Source organism: Pangasianodon hypophthalmus, chromosome 21 (assembly GCF_027358585.1).
Source record: "Pangasianodon hypophthalmus isolate fPanHyp1 chromosome 21, fPanHyp1.pri, whole genome shotgun sequence".
NCBI lineage: Eukaryota > Metazoa > Chordata > Actinopteri > Siluriformes > Pangasiidae > Pangasianodon > Pangasianodon hypophthalmus.
In genome coordinates, this window is record NC_069730.1 from 17626755 (window position 1) to 17647567 (window position 20813).

Genomic DNA, 20813 nt, shown 5'->3' on the forward strand with positions numbered 1-20813 from the left:
TTTATTTATTATATACATATCATTTTAATGGTTTACACTGACACATTCATTCTACTTTAGGTAGTCCATTGTTATTTTAATTTACTAATTTACTCACTGGATATATTAAAATAAAAAATATTTAGGGCTATAATCATTTTGCAATTAGAGACAAACTTAGTGTTGCTGTAAAAACTGTTGCAATGGCTATATACATATAAAAAAAAAAAAAAGCACAAGACTACCATATGGTCACTTTCTCACGCGTGCCTGGCCATGGCTGCGTCCTAAACCCGTAGGGCACTAAATAGGTAGCCTACTCTTGTGACTTCCTATTAAGTGTGGCAGAATGCGCTTTCGCACTTCGGCTCTGGCAGTAGCGCATGGGAGGAGCCGGATTCTCTACTTGATTCATTCCGTGTCTGAGTAAAGTCTCCTCCCAGAGTTGCTGCGCACACCGGGGAATCTTCAGCCGGCTCCTCGCGGCTCCTCTGTCCAGCCGTCGGTCGTCTGGGAAACCGGGGCAAGCTTCTTCAAACACTTGTGGTGCGTAAACACTGGTGAATGGGAATGGGAATGGGATTGAGAGTGGGAGTGAGTGGTGGTGTTGGTGGTGGGGGGTCTTCACAAATCAACTATTCAGAGAAGTGCTCAAGCATGAATTGAAACGAGACTTTGGTAAGGAAGTGTGTGAGAGTGGGCAGTGTAGTACACTAGTGTCCAAGCGGCGTGGTTTGCTTATCTCAATACTGTCCCTGGTCGGGATCAAAGGTCTCGTGCAGTTTTGTAGCCCGTCCGCGTGAGCAGCATGTTAATCGAGTCGTGCTTCTGTTACAAGCTTGCAGCTCATTTGAGTTAATTACGCAAGAATATTTAAAAACAAACATACAAACAAACAAAAACAAACGTGCGCCAGCAATGTTGCCGTGCACATGCGGGGGAGCAGGAGTGCGCCGTGTGACGAGGTTTTCTCCCCTCTCTCCTCTGGGGTCTCTCATCAGAACTTTCTCTGCAGGTCAGAGCCGACTCGTGTGGGTGAAGATGGCCCAGAATGAGGCTCTCAGCCAGCGCAGGAAGGTGCTCACCATCGACACGATGAACGCCAACGTGAAGAAGGTGGAGTACGCGGTGCGGGGACCCATCGTGCAGCGCGCAGTGCAGCTGGAGAAGGAGCTGAGAGAGGTGCGGTGTGTCATCTCCAAGCTTGACCAGAGCACACTAAGGCTCTCAGATCTCTTTAAGTGTAAAATAAATTCCCCATCAACTATAACCAACTATACACTCTCAGAAATAAAGGTACCAAACTGTTCTTTTTTGCCTTGTTGCTCTAGTGGCACCATCAAAAATCCATCTTTAGTGTGTTTACCTGGGAAGGTAAAGGCTTTTCAGGTACATCAGTGGTCCATAAGACCATAAGACCCAACACTAAAGGTACAAGAGGTGTATGCTTGGTCATACCACCCACAAGCAAAAGTGCAGTTTGCTACCTTTATTTCTGAGATTGTACAAATAAGCTATTAGGCTCATTATTTACATGTGTGTAATAATTATATATATATATATATATATATATATATATATATATATATATTGGAGCCATTGAGCTTTTCATTCTCAAACTTCCCACAGCTCCAAGTTGTACTTGTTCAAGTACTTGTAGTTGAATTAATGATGTTTGTGTTAAAGCTGTTCAATCCAATCAACTAGTCACACCAGCAAATAATTATAAGAACTTTAATATTAAATATAAAGCTTTGATAATGGTGGGTTGTGATTTTCACCTCTGTAGCAAAATCCAGAAATATTACAGACCCCTTGCCTATGCCTCGTGGACCCCGTATAGAGAAACGCTGCACTTAGAGGTGCCATAAAAAAGTATAGGACGGAAATACATAAAGGAATGGAACAAAGGGTAAAACAATTGGCCTTAATGACTAACCCTGATTGCTCTGTAGTTCTGAATACTGGATAGATTTAATCCAGATACCTGCAGTGGATGTATATTGCAGTGCAAAAATGAAACAATCTTCACATAGGTCTGCATGAATTCGTAGGACTTGGAGCTCTCGGAGATGTAATTTGAGTGTTCTAGTGTTAAGTGTTAAGTGTTGAAAAGTGTTCTAAGTGGACAAGGGGGCCAAAAGAGGGAACAAAAATTGCCCTGTTTTGGAAGCTATTAGTCTATCAGAGGACAAAAAAAGCTGGTGCCTGCTTCATATTAGGTCAGAGTCGGGTGGCAGGATTTATTGCTCTGGCTCATCCACTGTGGATGTGTTCATCCACTGCATTTTGCATTTTCAGGGAAACACCTTGCTATGTCATACCTCTATCTTCATTCTGAAACCTTTGTGTCTAAAAAACTACCTTCTTGCACTATTGTAACTGCAGTTTTCAGTTCTACGATTCTTAGATCTAGTCTTGTTCTGCACATTTTAGTTCATTTTCCTGCTCTAACACACCTGATCCTGCGTTTACACCTGATCTGGTGTTTACTAATAAGCTGGTGGAGTGGAGTCAGGTGTGATAACACAGGCAATCAGGAAAAAAATGTACTTTGTGTGGAAAGTCAAGGAGCAGGATTAGGAAACACTGATCTAATCATCTAATCAGCTCTGGCCAGCACTGCACATTTCAGTCCTTTAATGCTTTATTGCACTAACAAATATGAAAATCTGTGTAGATCCCCAACATATGTAGTGAAGCCATATCGCTTGTTTCATTAAGAGATTCTCGGTTCAGTCTTAAGTGACTACCTACTAGTCGAGGACTATGTTCTGAATTACATACTTTGACTCTAAATAGTATGCCAGGAGTACTATTATACTGAGTAATACTGTTCTCACACTCAAGTTTGCTTTACAAATCAAGTAGGAGCAAAATATAAAAACAATCCAACCCAAAATGCAGAAACAACCCAAACGTGTAGGCGTTATCCTCCATAAGCTCTTTCCATATGCTTATATCAGTGTGGGTTTAAACTTCTGATCTGATCTTTACACTTTAATAAAGTACATGCATTTAGCTGAATGTATTAAACCCCCTGTTTTCGCATATTGTGTGAAATTACTGTTGCCCTGGATGTTTGACAATGAAATCTTACAGTTAAAAGTTTAGAAGTTATGTATGCGACTAGGTGTGACATTGTACAAAAAGTGAATGTGTCAGGTAAATCGGGACAATCGAGACAGTCTCCTTTCAGGAAATGTGTAATGTATAGTGTTTCTTTTTTCAGTGTACTGCAAGTTTCTGTGATATTTCAGCAATTATTTCACGTGTTGCTTAGAATAGGTAATAATGGCTGCTAAGCTCTTGGAGATCTTGCTCAGGCATGTTGTGACCTGTGTTACTACATACCAAACACTTAGGCGTAATTGGAGAACATACATTTTCTGGTCAAGTGTTCTCAAGTGCTTTTCATTAGTCATTGATACCTGCAGGATTTGGGTGAGATTCTAGAGTAATTGCGTGTACTGGGTGTAAAAATTTATGAGAAGATATAAAGTTAGATTCTAGACCCTTCCTATAGTAATATTTTAACACTAAAATATTTAGCTAGTTCATCACAATGACTAGATTCTTTATTCTTACACTGAGCATTCATTAGAAAGGAGTTCATATTATTTTTATTATACATTTTATTTCTATAGAGCTTTTGCAACCCGCAAATAAAAATGTAGTAAGATTAAGATTACAAATCGTAACATACAGTTAAGCAACTGCAGTGAAGAAGTCCAAGAGAGCACAATTTGCCCTCTCGGTGGGAGGGGCATACTCTCTCTCCTCTGTCGATCACTGTGACACAAGCAAGTCGTGGCTGTCTGTGAGCTCAAGTATGTGGAAGAGGGTGGATAGCGCTTTGCTGTGCTGTTACACTGCCCTGTGATGCAGCATGAGCAGCAGTTTGGGAAAAAAAAAAAAATGCTGTTGGCTGGCGTCATGTGTCTCAGAGGAAGCATGTGTTAGCTTTTACCCTCCCCAGTTGGTAGCTGTTTTATATTTCATATAAGGCTGCTCTATGGGCCATGTGACACCTGTTAGAACTTTTGGTTTGGTTTCACACTGCACATAATTAGCACATAACTAGCATTGCTAGTACACATGGCATTTCTGCAGTTCCACAGCTCTGTCATTTGGCCCAGTTTGTGCCTCATGACTCAGTTTAGTAGTTCGCATCTAGAAATGTGCGCTGCAGCCGAAAACACACAGCATGTTTGATTCATAGTCGAGTCAAATCACTTTCTCAATGCAATCGAACCACTCTAGAGTTCACTAGAGAGCGGAAGCGTTCAGACGCTCACTAACCTGTTACTCTGGTCTGCATCCAAGTGTAATTTTTGTGTTATGCACCAAGGGGTTTGATTCAAAAAGATTAAACAGTACATAGCTGAAAGCACCCTGAGTTGCACTTGGGTGTAAGTTGGGGTTGGGGTTGATGCGCTGTGCATGAACTGTCTTCTCTAGTACCTGTTTAGCCATCAGGAGTGCCTTAATTAAGACATACTGGTGCAAGAAGATCAAGGTGACTTTTGATCAAGAATCATTATTTGGTGAGGCATTTCTAATAATTCAGACTTACCCCATGTTTAAATGTAAAGAAAATGTTAGTAATATTGCAACAAACAGGCCATGTGCAGTAAGATTTATTTGTAAAAGCAGTGGGTTAGCAACAATGGGGTTTGTTTAAAGGGACCAGATTGATGATTGCTTGTAATTGGACCAGGCCCTTTTGTTATGAATAGTGTAAGAGTGTATAACCTGCACATGGTCATACAGTACATTACAATACCATAAATCAGTGTTTAGGAAGTTGTGTAAGTCAGTGGTTCAGACCTCAGCACTTCCATTGTGTCCTCATTGAGGCATGTTCAATAAGTGTTCTGTTGAGAGTGAAGGATGCATGCAGCTCTCCACCAATCAGCTATCTCTTCGCGTGTTTGCTTCTGTCATACGGCTCTTCAGAATGACTGCTGTTCTGAATCCCAAATTTGACAGTGCTGTATCTTTGGGAGTTGCTCCATTAACACCGGCTGCTCCGCTCCCTTTGGGCCAACTGCAGTCAAACAAAAGCGTCTTTTATATCACTTCCAGTCAGACACTGGCTCTTTTTTTTTCTTCCCTCTTCTTGAGTAGCAGACATTTACCTGGCACACCTCTTCATTTCTACACAGACATATTGTTAAAGATAATAAGACCAGATTTCGTGTAATTGTGAAGATGTAGTTATGGTTGTTGACTTCAAAGTGAGCCAAAGGTGAACAGGAATTGTGAGGTGAACAGCCTCAGGAACATGACGCAAAAACATTTTGTTTTGGGTTAGATTGCGTGATCAAGGGCAGGGGTCTCTGGGCCATAAAGGGCGGAGCTTAAGTAAAATTCGATCAACCAGACACACATTGACAGTGTGATGTCACCGCTGACCTTTTCATTTCTTTGGCTCGACGTACCGCATAGCACAAAATGCTGCATTTTTTTATACACACAATATAGTACTTAAGCAACATTAGCTAATATAGTCATCCAGCTAGTTAGTTTAGCTAGCATTAAAGTTACCTTTCTTGCAATAGTTATCTGAGAGGATTCAGTTGTTAATATTCATGTTATGTACAACAATAAAAGAATTGTAATCATGTTTATTTTGTAATTAACCCCCATATCAATCTAGTTAATGTTAGGCTAACAAACTAGCTAATATTAGGCTAATAAAGTAGCTAATGGTAGTTTAAATACTTTGCTTTGTAATTAACATTTCTAGCTAGGTTTGCTAACAGGCTAGCCAATGTTAACTACTTTATTTTGTAATTAATGCTGGTAACTAGGTTCAGTAACGGGCTAGCTAATGTTAGCCTAACACTTGGTAGACTAACTACTTTATTCTGTAATTAATGCTAGTGAGGTTCACTAACAAGCTAGCTAAAAACATTTGAGTTTAGTTTGCTAATTCACTCACAAATTAGATAATCTAGATATAGGTTAAATATTATACAGTGCGGTTAAAACCAGGAGCTATAAATGATTGTTTGCGATTGCGTGATCAAATTGAACCTAAAGCTCTGCATTGACTAAAGTTATACGCATGAAAAATCATGTTTTGGTTCATTTGCTGGTCAACGCATTACCCTGCTGACTGTTCACCTGGATGCACCAGTTACATCCCCACCCTTTCCATAATCTGAGCTGCTTTTTACCTGTACTGGAGCTCGTGATTAGAGAACACAACTGTAAGGCCTCAGGCTGATGTGTGCTGAGACTCAATTGTTTCCTGTGAAGGAAACCAGTCCAGCCCTGGCTGCTCTTTATACATGTTTACACACCCACATCTCAAAGTCTACCTGTGGATCATTTCTGAAAGCACTTGCTCAACAGAGCATGTTGTTTGCTTTCTAGTGGCATGGATCAGCCTCATCTTTGTTTGTCTGTGGTCTGATCTTAAAGAGGCCCATTTGCCACAGAACTGACAATATAAAAAGGAGACATTCAGTTGAGCAAACAGTTAATGACACAAAGGCCATGGGGGCGAGTCGAAAAATTGTGACGCAAAGACTCAAGGCCGAGAGACTGAAGTCCACTCAGACCCTGAGAGCTGGTTCACTCCAGATGATTCCTGCTGACCCTAGTTTGTCTGAGATCACACATTAACATGTGGTAATACTTGTATCATTCATTTTTTCCTTACTCATTCTGTGGTCATCATTCAAGCAAACACCAAAGTGTCAGTGCAACAGTTAGAGATTAGTGATATGGAGCTTAATCTATAAACTGAAGCATAGATTCATAAGTTCACACGTAATATTCCTTTATATTTCAGTCAGGGTTTGCACAAAGTGCTTGAAGTGCTGGACTTTTGGAATTTAAGCAAAATAGAAAAAATAGATCGTCATTGGAAATTCTTGGAATGTGTTTGAATTAAAGATATAAAATAAGTTGGAAATATCAGTCTGTCAATGAAATGATTTGGGGAAAACGCTGGAACAAGTGCAAATGAAGTAATTGATGTCACTTGAGGGTTATAGCATGTAGGTGTTCCCTGTCCACTTTTTTATTTATTTATTTATTTTAATTATTATTTTTTTTAACCAAAATGTATGCAGCAATAGTGTATATTGGGTGTGTAAGTGCATGAAATGAAATCTTTGGTGTAAACGTGCAGACAGCTTTTTACACAACGACATTTCAGTATTATTCCATTCAGTTTCAATGGCATTCCATAGATGATGATGAAGTGGGTCCTAACTTTCGTTTCCTCCATTTTTTTTTTTTTTTTTACATCCCCAGAGCATACATTTATACTCCTCTATGTGTTATGTAAGGAATATTACACTTGGTGGGCGTGTGCTGTATCAACGGCAATAATCAACGACAGGGTGGTGTGATGCAGCCCAACAAAAAGCAGACTCATTGTTTGATTATTTCTCCTGTAACAGCACACCAGGAAGTGTTTTATTCCCCTTGTCTCAAAACATTATTTGCCCGTGATTACCATTTTTAATTGGTGACCCGTCATACTTTTTATCCATTTATAGTTACATTTAGTGTTGTGGAACATCCCTGTCAGCGAAACAAGTTTGTGAGTATGTTATAATCGCTATAAACAGTCATTTTCACACCAGCCTCATTTGTTTTTTTAATAAGACCAAAAAAACTGACACTAAAAACTCTTAGAGTGAATGCAGTGAAGCAGTTACTCACACAATCTAAACGCTCTCATCTGATGCTCTCATTTCCGTCCTTTAAAACAAACCCCCCCAAAAAAAATATTTGTGGTTATGAAGTCCTGGAATTTCATTTTGAAGCTTATGTGTAAATCCTGATTTGGTCACCCTGTAAATATTTTATGATAAACCCCATTACTCATGCATTGTTAGTATTGCACTGAAGTAACATTTGTTTTACTGGACTTCCCTGTGTCATGACCCCAAGTTGAAATGACTGCCATGGTTACAGAGGCATTGCTGTTTGTCAAAGGTCTTCATAAATTGAAAGCTGTATCCTTCCATGTGCAAGGCATCTAATGTTGAAAATGAAATTAGACACAAGAGGACGTTTTGCATTAGCCATGTTTCCATCTTAAGAGTTTAATGAGACACCACATAATGACCTCCAGTAAACGTTCATAGTGAATAGAGATGGATAAATAGTTATTTATACAGTCAGTGATCAGAAGGTTGTGTTTAAATTTCAGAACTGTCAGAGACACTAATGATTAAGATCCGTAATCGTAAACCCTTATTGGGTGCTGTACAAGGCTGAATCAAGTCTGACTTCTTTTCAGGTTGGGAAATTTGTGGCAGCCCGAGAAAACCTTTTGTTTAGTTTTACTGTACACTTGCGTAAGTAAGTTTCCTTTAAGAAGTACAGCTAGTTTGAGATTCAGTTTCAGGTTCTTGTACAACTCCCAACACAGAAACAGTAACAATGGCATGTCTTAAGGTTACTGTGTGAATTAGGACAGGAACAGATTGGTCAAAGATTAGATTCTCCTCTTTATGCCAAATGTCACGTTTGGTGTTCAGAGTTGTTGTTTTTTTCCTGCACTGGTGCTAAAAGGTTAATATAGCCAACAACATTACCTTATTGAAAATGCAGTTAGACCACATTGTGGTAAGGTGTGTATAATGTGAGGTTTTTTTTTTTTGTTTAAATTATTTTGCTTTAACATATTTAATGTTGTATAATATAATGATGTGGAAGAAAGCAGGAGTGTACTGTATGTATGTTGTAACTTGTGGTTTGGGGGGAAAAAAAACTCTACAATAGTCACCTTCATCTCACTTTCACTGTAATTTCCTCTCTACTTCAATATCCATCACTCTATCAACTGTTTGTCTTTCTTTCCCTCCAGGAAGATAAGCGCTGTTTTACAATTCCAGTAATCATGAGTGACGTCCGTGTCAGTGCAGGTTTTAGTCTCGCCGGGTTTTCTTAGCAGGGAAGCAAGTCACATGCTTTGAAACCACGAACCAGCAGTTTCTAAGCTTCCGTTGTTTGCACGTGTAGTGCATGTATGAGTGGTTTTTTTCCACACTGTCAACATTATCTGTTCAGTGGAATACATGCATTAATCCCATTTTTTTTCTATATTCCATACATATCAGAATCTCTGAATATCAAATGATATCTTTTCTAATACTAATTTGACACTGACAATGATTCTCGGTAGTCATGCACCTTATGCAAAATATCACAGATGTCACTGCGACATGCCTTGATATCATTGTTTGTATGCAAAATCCGGGTTGTCAGCCAACGTCATGTTATCACAACATTACAACATCACATGACAATAAAATTAATCAGATTTTACAGTGTTTAAAATCTGAACTACTGTACTAACCAATACTCAGTAATGGATCAGTTCAATATTTATCCTTTATAAAGGTAATCTTTGGCATTCTTAAGCATCAGTGGGATTGAGATACCTCTTTCTCCATGTTTTTTCACTTGAAGCTGTTTTAGTGAAGAGCTATACATCTTACTAACAGGCCTTCATTCTGTTATGATGTCTTGGGATTAACATGGCTACTTGTTGTGACACCTGTTGCTGTTATTATTACATTGACTTGACGAATGTTACTTGTCCGTGAGCTTAAAGCAGATTTTATATATATATATATATATATATATAAGTCCGCAATATTCACTTGATTATTGACTTGACCTTTGTGCACACTGCCTGGGTTTTTATTTTTCCTTCTTATGTTCCTGAGGAAATCCAGCCGTGTGTATTAACACAGCTTTGTTTTTAAACCTGTACCATACAGGAGACTTCCAACAGAATGACTCTGCATGAGAACAGAATAATAATAATAATACAACTCGTTCGTCCTCTTACTGATCTGTATCTGGTGTCATCCAGAAGTCGTTGACTTTTGAGTCTGGTTCCTTTCAATGTTTCCTCTTCGAAATGTCTCAGCTATATTGCAATGTCATCTCGGTACAATATGATGCATTAAAGTTTACTATAATAAAGTGGATCAGTTCTGTTTGTTGTAAAGTGTTACAACTTCTGTCTTATGACTGGTTGTAAACACTCCAGGCTTGGTTGGTGTGTCTGGCCCTTGGGGAGTTTCTCACACGCCTCGCCCGATTGGCCACAGCTGAGAGGCATCTCTGTTGTTAGACCAATAATAGGAGCAGAGGCTCCACACCGGTGAGGGTTGTTTATTCAAAGCATAGGAGGACTCAGAGGACGGACTTGCCAGCTGCTCCTATTGGCCAAAGGAGCACACACACACACACACACACACACACACACACACACACACACACACACACACACACACACACACAAACACGCACACACTCCCTGTAGAAGGACATGAACAGTGTTTCGGTTCTCAAACATGCCACCTGCTCATTTTTCACATGATAGCTATGGGAAAGAATGACAGAGTTGCAAACAGAGAAGGATATTGGATCCATATAAAGCTGTTGGAGGAACTTTTTGGCATTTTGATGCTCTGTATTTAAGAGAAAGTGTGTAAAGTGTGTTTTGTTAGACACAAAACAAAACACATGCAAAGTTAAATGCAAAACTGAATGCAAAACTAATGCTGCGCTCTGATTGGTCCAACTGGTCTCAGAAAAAATGTATCATGAATTTAATTTGTTTTTATATTATAATGCCATGCTGTCCACCTGTCAATAATCTTTTGGTCATTAGGGATATTTTATAGATTTGACTGTTACGTGCTGTTACGGTGGATCTGTGTCATCATGTCCAACTTTGTTTGTTTCATTATCTCAGAGGTCTGTAATCTCTGCATCCGACCTTTCACCCCTGTACTCCCAACACACTCGTTCTCTGAGGAGTCACGGTCATTGGCCTTAATCTTTTGGAAAAAGCTTTTGCCCTCTTGTTTGTTGTTATTTGTTTATATTTTTTCTGTGTTTTTCATCAGATCATTTAAAAGCAGGTTTGGGGTCCGAAGTTTGTTTCTTTAGTTTTGTATTTGAGCTACAAGGCTTTCAGGTCAACTCAGTGATACCGTTTGTACATGACATTTTATGAAATAGATTATTTCTCATATAAAGGTTAGACTTCAAACCTCATAAATCTGAAAGTCACACTTTGTACTTGAGTTTGATCTTATACATAACAGTGTGCCATAATGTCATATGCCACATAAGCATGTCTGTCTGAGATACTGTATAACTCGTTGCGCCAGGGCAAATTTCAGACGCAGCAGATTTCTTGGTTGATTGAGTACACTGAGAAAATTGTGTGAATTCCTCGTTGAACTATCACTCTGGAATGTTGGACTGAGAAATCCAAGAAGATGCATCAGCTGTTTGCTCGGTGAAAGGGATTTGTGAATGAGAGGGATAAAGAGAGAGGAATGGAGAAAGACAAAGAGAGAGAGAGATAGAGATAGAGAAAAACAGGTGAAGAGGGAGCTAGACAGAGAGAGAGAAACAGGTCTTTTAAAACCTTAAAATTAAGACACACATTAGTATTGAATCAATTTTTTTTCTAGAGGAAACCGGACATTTAGTAAGTGCTGGAGCACTTGTATTGAACATAATTGGAGATAATTTCAAATTTATTTGTTTATTTATTTCTATTTTTACAAAACGATAAATTTTTGTGCATCTATTTGCAATAAACAATGCAAAATTGAAAGAAAAAAAAGTTTACGTTTGACTCATGCATACTATGACTTTAATTAAATTTAATTAAACTCAAAAAATTACTGTTACAGTGAAATGTACTGAAGTAGTGTATCGAGCGTACAGTACATTTCGTTTGTTACTTTTCACCCTGATTAATGAACAAAACTAGCTCGTAATCCATTTCAGTTAAATTAAGTTAGTTGCCACATTTTAGCCTCCAAGTGGGCTACTTAATGAATTTATGATTTGTCCACACCTGAACAGGTCAAACACAAAGGAGGAATTGCGTTCTAATACTCAAGATGGCGTAAACACTTTTCTTCTCTTTTTTTGATAGGGGGTGAAGAAACCCTTTGACGAGGTGATCAGAGCTAACATCGGAGATGCCCATGCCATGGGACAGCAACCCATCACCTTCTTCAGACAGGTGGGCATCACTTCAGAGAACAAAACGAATCTTGCTTACATTCTTGCTCAAGTTTCTGTCACACAGGAAGCATGCAGTTTGCCTGGGTTAGATTAGTAATCTAAGAATCGTGACTCGCCCCAGGCAGTTAGCATGTCCTCATCACCTTGTACCTTTTTCCTGTTTCTTTAAACAAACTTTTAGAGTGAATGATATTTGTGTTAAGTTTTTTTTTTCCAGTAGTCTCACTGTTGTCCTTCTTTTCAAGGTCTTGGCATTGTGCTTGTATCCAGACCTGCTAGATGATAACAAGTTTCCTGACGATGCCAAAGATCGTGCACAGCGCATTCTGAAGGCCTGTGGAGGGAGCAGTATCGGTATGATGGTCGGCATGGTCTCTCTGTCAGTCCCTTAGAGGGTGTGGCCTTTGTGCTTGTCACTGTCAGTTTAAGAGGCGTGGCCTCTGTCATTCTCGGTTTAGGAGGTGTGACCTACGTGCCTGTCAATCTCAGTTTAAGAGATGTGGCCTATTTGCTTATTATTAGTGTAGGAGGTATGGCCTTTGCTTGTCATTCTCAGTTTAAAAGGTGTGGCCTCTGTGATTGTTGGTCTCAATTTAAGAGACATAGACTTGTGTGCATGTCACTCTCGTTTTAAGAGGTGTGGCCTTTGTACTTGCCAGTTGCAGTTTAAAGGGTGTGGATTTTATGCTTGTAGGATGTGTGGCCTTTGTATGTGTCCATCTCAGTGTAGGAGGTGTGGCCTTTGTATGTGTCCATCTCAGTGTAGGAGGTGTGGCCTTTGTATGTGTCGATCTCAGTGTAGGAGGTGTGGCCTTTGTATGTGTCCATCTCGGTGTAGGAGGTGTGGCCTTTGTATGTGTCCATCTCAGTGTAGGAGGTGTGGCCTTTGTATGTGTCCATCTCAGTGTAGGAGGTGTGGTCTTTGTATGTGTCCATCTCAGTGTAGGAGGTGTGGCCTTTGTATGTGTCCATCTCAGTGTAGGAGGTGTGGCCTTTGTATGTGTCCATCTCGGTGTAGGAGGTGTGGTCTTTGTATGTGTCCATCTCTGTGTAGGAGGTGTGGCCTTTGTATGTGTCCATCTCGGTGTAGGAGGTGTGGTCTTTGTATGTGTCCATCTCGGTGTAGGTGGTGTGGCCTTTGTATGTGTCCATCTCAGTGTAGGAGGTGTGGTCTTTGTATGTGTCCATCTCAGTGTAGGAGGTGTGGCCTTTGTATGTGTCCATCTCAGTGTAGGAGGTGTGGTCTTTGTATGTGTCCATCTCGGTGTAGGAGGTGTGGCCTTTGTATGTGTCCATCTCAGTGTAGGAGGTGTGGTCTTTGTATGTGTCCATCTCAGTGTAGGAGGTGTGGTCTTTGTATGTGTCCATCTCGGTGTAGGAGGTGTGGCCTTTGTATGTGTCCATCTCGGTGTAGGAGGTGTGGTCTTTGTATGTGTCCATCTCGGTGTAGGAGGTGTGGCCTTTGTATGTGTCCATCTCAGTGTAGGAGGTGTGGTCTTTGTATGTGTCCATCTCAGTGTAGGAGGTGTGGTCTTTGTATGTGTCCATCTCAGTGTAGGAGGTGTGGCCTTCGTTCTAGTCCATCACAGTTTGGGAGGCGTGGCCTCTGTGCTTGTCAGTCTCAGTTCAGAAAATTAAAATTGAACCATTTCTATGATCCTGAATAACAATTTTTAATCATAACAGCTCTTAACTGTAATCTGTTGCATCCATGGCAACCTAAAAAGCATTTAAGGGCATTGTGTTAATTTGATCCATCATTATCAGCTGATTTGAAGTATATCAGGTGACCTCAATCAGGCTTAATTAGACCCTGAACTTACTTCTAGGCTTCAACTTTTCAAAGCATTTGTAACAACTTTTTTCCTCTCTTTTTTAGGCTCATACTCTGCGAGTCAGGGTATCGACTGCATTAGACAAGACGTCGCCCGCTACATCGAGCGTCGTGACGGCGGCATCTCTTGTGACCCGGACAACATCTATCTGACCACAGGCGCCAGTGACGGCATCGTCGTACGTCCTCACGATTTAACTCTACCCTTCTGTTCACTGCATGCAATGAACGTGCCCTTGACCACTCAGATAATAAAATACCCATGATCCTCCTGATATTAGGTGGCTATTTTGACCTAACCAGAACATAAAGATCCAGACCATCAAGAGCAGAAGGTTTGTCATTTGAACCTTCCTGAATTTAAGCCAAATGAGCATTTTCTGCCTTCAGTTTCTGGAGAAAACCTTCCACTGCAGTCCAGAGAACACTGAGAGAAATGCTTGGCAAACACGTTTGTTCCCAGATGTTGGGAACAAACACTGTATATTTGTTTAGTACATGAGTGTAGGGTAAGCTCTGGCTGGTTTTGGAGCACATAATCTACTGTAAATAGTTTTACACTAGAGTTATGAGGAAGCTTATCACCTCCAGTTTAGCTTTGTGCTAACCGCATGGCTAAATCATCACATACACACACTTACATTGATGCACTGTCTAGTACCTCACACACACTTGTTTAAGGGCATTCGGAGACATTACAGTGGTGTCTCTTTCGTGAAGCTGAATAATTTCTGCACATAATTCTGTACATAGTTTGTGTCACATGATGCAGGTACGAGGTGTGGCTTAAAGTGTGAAGGCAGAATTGCACATTTCAAGTGGTGCAAATGAGGCTAAACTGGAGGCTATAGGCTTCTGTTACTTCTTAGCAACATTAGCTTTGTATTTTGGGTGCAAATTCTTTAGTCACCAAACAGAAAAGAGAACATTTGGGAACATTTTATTTTTGCCTGAGTTGTCATTTTATGTCAGTAGAGTCCTATTATATTGTCCTATATATTATTTTCTTTCTCCTTCTCTCTGTCTGTCTCTCTTTCATTCTCATTCTCTTTCTCACTGTCTGTCTTTTTCTCTCTTTTTGTCTTTCCCTCTCAATCAAACTCAATCTACCTGTCTGTCTCTCTCTCTCTCTCTCTCCCCCCCCACTCACTGTCACACTTCATCTGTTTGTCTCTCTCTTTCTTTCTCTTTCACACATACTCTGTCTATCTCTATCTTTCTCTCTCACCTGCCCGCACTCTTTCTCACTCTCTCTTTTCCATCTCTCTCTCCCCTACTCTCACTTCTCTGACCCTCTCTCTCTGTCTCTGCCACTCCTTGTCACTCACTCTCTCCTTTTCTCTGTCTCTCTCTCTCTATCTTTTTCCTGTATCTTTCTGTCTCACACACTTTCTCATTCTTTCTCACCATCTCCCTCCCTCCCTCCGTCCCTCTGTCCATCCCTCCCTCTCTCTCAGACCATGCTGAAGTTGCTGACAGCAGGTGAGGGTCGCACCCGTACAGGTGTGATGATCCCGATCCCTCAGTATCCTCTGTACTCGGCTGCGATAGCTGAGCTGGGCGCTGTGCAGATTAACTACTACCTGAACGAGGAGAAGTGCTGGAGTCTGGACATCACTGAGCTGCAGCGCTCCCTACAGGCCGCCCGAGAGCACTGCAACCCCCGAGTTCTGTGCATCATCAACCCAGGCAACCCAACAGGTACTAAAGAGAGTCCAGTGGTTTTGTTAAACCGTCTCCTTATACACCATGTTCTTTTCAGGAAAATGAAAAAGGCAGAAATATAACACACACATTTCCATGTTGTTTTGGTGAAATATATTTATGGTTTCTTAAAGTTGGTATGGTTTATCAAAGTATGTGGCAGAAAACATCAATATGAGGGGGGAAAAAAACAGATTTGTTATTATTTTTTTTTTAATTAATTTCTTTTTTTTTTTTCTTTTTTTTTTGGATGTTTTGCAGAATTCAGCCACAGCGATATTAGACAGGGTTTCCCAAAGACTGCCACACACATGAAGTCTAAAAGTTATGTTAAGAGAGGCAGAAGTCCTTCATTTACCAAACAATATTTTCCATAAATATACAGTACTGTGCAAAAGTCTTAGGCACCCTATTTTTTAGTACAAATTTTTTTTTTTTATATAGATTTTTATTTTATGACTTCTACACTATTGAGTCAGTATGAAAACATTTTCGATTTCCAAACATTCGTTTTCCAGCCCAAAATTAAATGTTTGTATGTCAGTAAAGAAAGCAGCAGATTACATAAGAGACACGTTTCACACAAAAAACATAATGAAGGCTGCTGGGTTTTGCTGCAAAAACAAGAAGCAAGTGCGAGAGTCAAAGTCTCCAGAAGAACTGTGGCTGCTTCTGCAAGATGCTCAGTAACACTTACAGCTCATTTCCTTATAAAACGGCCAACACTGTACCTGAGACTACTGTTTACTGCTCTTTATAGTATTTTTTTAATGTAGAAACATTTAATTTCATGATTTTTGAAGGCATCTTTGCTCTACATCATTTCTTTGCATGTACCTAAGACTTGCACAGTACTGTAAATTCCAGATATATACACCATTTTTCGCTTGCATTAAATTTATGTTTAAATGATGACATGTTTTCATCTGACATTTGCTTCTTTATTTTTGCACTAGAGCTACAAGGCTGAAGCTGTTCTTTACATACATCCAAAATCTTAACACATTAATCTACATAATCCTATTTTTAAACAAGCAGTTTAGCTTAACAATATATAAAAATGACATTCATAAAATGTTGATTGTCATTATGTGGAATAATAATAACTTATTATTATTTATAGTTATTTAAAGATAGTACATCATGATTTTAATTGGATATCTTGTTATTTTGACTTTATTTCAAGATATATCAATACTGTGAGTTATCAAGTTAAGTGAAAATAATAAATTGATGTACATACGTTGATGTACATTATCAAGTTACAAACTAATATCCCATTATTTTATAACATTCTAGCTTGAAATAACAAAATTTTTTTCTTTTTCTTCAAAATTATGACATAGCACTTAAACTTGTGTTCAAGGCTTTTGTAGCTATGAAACCAAATTGAGACCAAAAGAGAGATTCCAGCTGCCTTCATAATGATGTTAGTGTTCAGCTACACAGTGGGTTTTTGTTAATCTCTATAAACTACAGTAAGATGACAAAAAAGTCAAAAAGACATTAACTGAGACCACCATTAAAAAAAACATACTGACATTATTTTCAGGAAATGAGACAAAAAAAAATTGAGACTGAGACTGTCTTTGACTGCAATCAATTTTCTAAAAAAAAAAAAAAATGTAAAGCTCTATAATTGTATACATGTTCATACCTTAATATTACACATGCATTACACATTCTTAACTCTGAGCTGTTGTTCCTCGTGACAGGGCAGGTACAGAGCAGGGAGTGCATTGAGGACGTGATCCGATTCGCTGCCAAGGAACATCTCTTCCTGATGGCTGATGAGGTAACACGATATGTTTGCAGGACTGCTTCTACTTCAGTGCGTCTTTCTGTGTTTCAACATGTTAACCCTATAATTATGCCTCTTTCAGGTGTATCAGGATAATGTATATGCCGAGGGTTGTGCCTTCCACTCTTTTAAGAAGGTGTTATTTGAGATGGGCCCTGAATTCTCCAACACAGTGGAGCTGGCCTCGTTCCATTCCACCTCCAAGTGTTACATGGGAGAGTGAGTGCACTCTTTCAGCCACTCTTGGCCTGTTTCCCAGACACACAATGAACAGCCAAATTGGAATGTAACTGAATCCAGGACATGGCTTCTTAATAAACAGATTGAGAGAATCTGGTCATTCATGGGGGGGGGCGGGCTTTTAAGGGTGAATCCTCACTGTATTCATTATTTTTATTATTTATACACTATTTCAGGTGCGGTCTACGAGGCGGATATATGGAGGTGATAAACATGGACCAGGAGGTGAAGGCTCAGCTCACTAAGCTGGTGTCTGTGCGTCTGTGTCCTCCTGTGCCAGGTCAAGCACTCATGGCCCTGGTCACCAACCCTCCACATCCTGGAGAGCCATCACACGCTCAGTTCATCAAGGTGAAGACCTGCTGTCATACTCCTACCTGGTTTGGTAACATTAACAACCGTTTTGAATACAGTGATAAAATATATGCTCTATATGTGGTGTCCTGTCTTGTTAGATTAATATCTAATCTATTATATTAATAGCTAGCTAGCTGGAAATAGTATACATGATGACCACAGTCACTGAAAATAATTAACTTTTTATTAGATGCTCATTACATCGACTTCTTTATGAAGGAGCACCATGTTCGAGCTGAGTGATAGTTTCAGACAACACCATACATCACACATGAGAGCGATTTAGGATGCATGTAATTTCAGTGTGCATTTGTAAAATCAGCAGGTGTTTCATTTGAGAGAGAAATAAAACTTAGGAAATGATTACATTTGTGCTTTAAAAAAAATTTTTAATGGGGGGTGAGGATTTGAAATACCTTCATTTTTCATTGACTAACTGTTGATTAAAATTGTTATAGTTTTTAATCGACTAAATCGAAACTTATATTAACATTCAGATAATTGGAATTTAACTAAAACTCTTACCTATTTCTTCTGTTTTTTCAAAAGATAACACTAAAGCGAAGTTCAGTTTAGATTTAATAATAAAAATAATATGGTTAATTATTCATACTCAAGGTTGCTGAACTTAGTTCTTTGATAATGTTTTGAGAGGCGGGGTCAAGAGGGGGCGGGGCTGAAACATAAAACTTGCTGCAACAAACCATTTTTTGAAATTGTATACAAGTGGGAATGCATAGGGGAAAAGAAGCACAGTGGGCAAAGTTATTAAAAATAACATTAGTCTTGTGATGTGTCGAGCGTGAAGTTTACTTACGTTTAACCAACTTTAGCTCCACCCACTCTATAATTAAGTCAAAGTTTATTTATACTTTTGTTCTTCATATTACACCCACAGGATCCACATTAACCGTAGTGTAATAAGTAATATGTTAAAGTCTAGCGTGATGCTTTTCCCTGCTGTGTAGGAGCGCACGGCCACGCTGAATGACCTGGCACAGAAGGCCAAGCTGACTGAGGACATTCTGAACACAGTGCCTGGGATCAGGTGCAACCCCGTGCAGGGGGCGATGTACTCGTTCCCTCGCATCATACTGCCTGAGCGAGCTGTAAAGGTGGCCAAGGTGTGTCACTCTTTCTCAGTTTGATCTCTGATCTGATCTAATTCTCTATCATATGTCTGGTAGAGTAAGTGTGTGTTTGTATGTGTGTGCAGGAGAACGGCCAGGACCCAGATATGTTCTATTGTATGAAGCTCCTGGAGGAGACGGGGATCTGTTTGGTCCCCGGCAGCGGGTTTGGGCAAAAAGATGGAACCCATCACTTCAGGTACGTCTCTTATTACTCAGGTCAAACCACAGCATATGCAGAGGTGCCAACATTTACGTTTTAGTCGTAACATTAACGGTTTTTGGCCCCTTGCTAAGGTGATATGGGAGACACTTGAAAACTTCTCTGCTTTTTTCAGCATAAACAGTAAGACCAGTGTGAATAAAATTCACCTGTGGTGGTTATGATTAAAATGTAGTGGATCAGTAAAAATAAGGTATAAAATAAAAACGTTCAAATGACCAAAAAAGAATGTGTTTGCCTTAATAAATATGCAATTTGGGGTGCTTCTACCTAAAAGATCAAAATGCAGTGTATATTCAATGCAAACTGATTAATTTAGCAAAGAATTTGTCAGATGAACACAAAATTATACCAATGATGACTAAAAAAAAAAAGATGACTATTAATAAGTTGGTTAGTAAATAATCACATTTGTTATTTGTAGATGTACCACTAGGTGGCAGAGTTCACCTGTTCATTTGGCTATAATGTCCTGTAACTTTATACTGTGTAGTAGTAATAATAGTAGTATTTTATCCACTTATATCCTCTTCTAACAGGATGACCATCCTACCACCGGCTGATAAACTCAAGATTCTGCTCAATAAAGTGAAAGAGTTCCATCAGCAATTCACCAAGCAGTACTCTTAACACCTCCTCTCAACTTTCTCAACACAGTTGACCAGCCAAGTGCCTAAACCTGCCATCTTCTCCAGACACAACCCAATGGACATCAGCCATTAATATGCATTTCTGACTCCTGAAGTGTAAATCCCATTTTCATAAACTGGTTTTTGCACGCTGATGTACCGATGGATAACCATAAGGGTTAGATTATTAGCACTACACGCTAAAAGAAAGTTTACTTTCTAATAGTCTGATATATGAAATAGTTGAAATGTGGCTGTGTATGGAAAATGGGGTGTGTGTGTGTTGGTTAAGGGACTTATAGCCAAGTAATTACCACTGGACAAAGCCTAGTCTTGCACTGGTATAATTAAAGTAGAATATAATATTAAATCTTTATCCTGTTTATATAGATGTCTTAATGATTTTAATTTGGAATAGATCAGATAATGTCACAGTAAATGGTGTGGTTTCTCGTTTCCTTTCGAGTGCAACACAACCCCGTGACCACGGGAGGGCACACTCACCTTGACCGAATCATTGTACTGTTCATAACAATGGCAACTTTTTAAATCTTTGCATTTTAAAGCATTTGCAGGTGAGATGGTCACATAGACCTCACAATATTCTGTCTGTTTTACTGTATTCTGTCTATCCAAGTGGTGATTTCTTAGTTGGAGGAGGACAAAAAGGTCAGTGTAATCAGAGGAAGACAAAGAGAGAGAGAGAGAGAAGAGGAAAGAAATAAGTAGGGAAATTAGAAAGTAGAAAAAGAAAATGGGAGGAAGAGGTGAAAAAATGCAAAGAGTAGGAAAAAAAACCCTAACATTTCCATTTTAAAAATGTGCTTTATATATTTTTAAAATACTAAATCAATAAAATAAAAATATGAATAAATTA

At 39.3% G+C, this 20813-nt stretch overlaps 1 protein-coding gene across 2 annotated transcripts; it reads left to right on the forward strand.

Moving 5' to 3' along the window:
- The first annotated feature begins 356 nt into the window (after positions 1-356).
- gpt (glutamic--pyruvic transaminase) lies at positions 357-20813 on the forward strand. Of its 2 annotated transcripts, XM_026946271.3 has the most exons (12): positions 357-525; positions 995-1161; positions 11927-12016; positions 12264-12372; positions 13898-14031; positions 15310-15553; positions 17272-17351; positions 17440-17576; positions 17774-17948; positions 18923-19078; positions 19171-19283; positions 19847-20813. In XM_026946271.3, exons 2-12 carry the CDS (start codon positions 1021-1023, stop codon positions 19935-19937), a joined length of 1470 nt encoding a protein of 489 aa, XP_026802072.3. In that variant the 5' UTR covers positions 357-525; positions 995-1020; the 3' UTR covers positions 19938-20813. The 2 variants fall into 2 exon arrangements, with proteins under 2 accessions (XP_026802072.3, XP_053083464.1); XM_053227489.1 differs by lacking the exon at positions 357-525 and having other exon boundaries at positions 756-1161.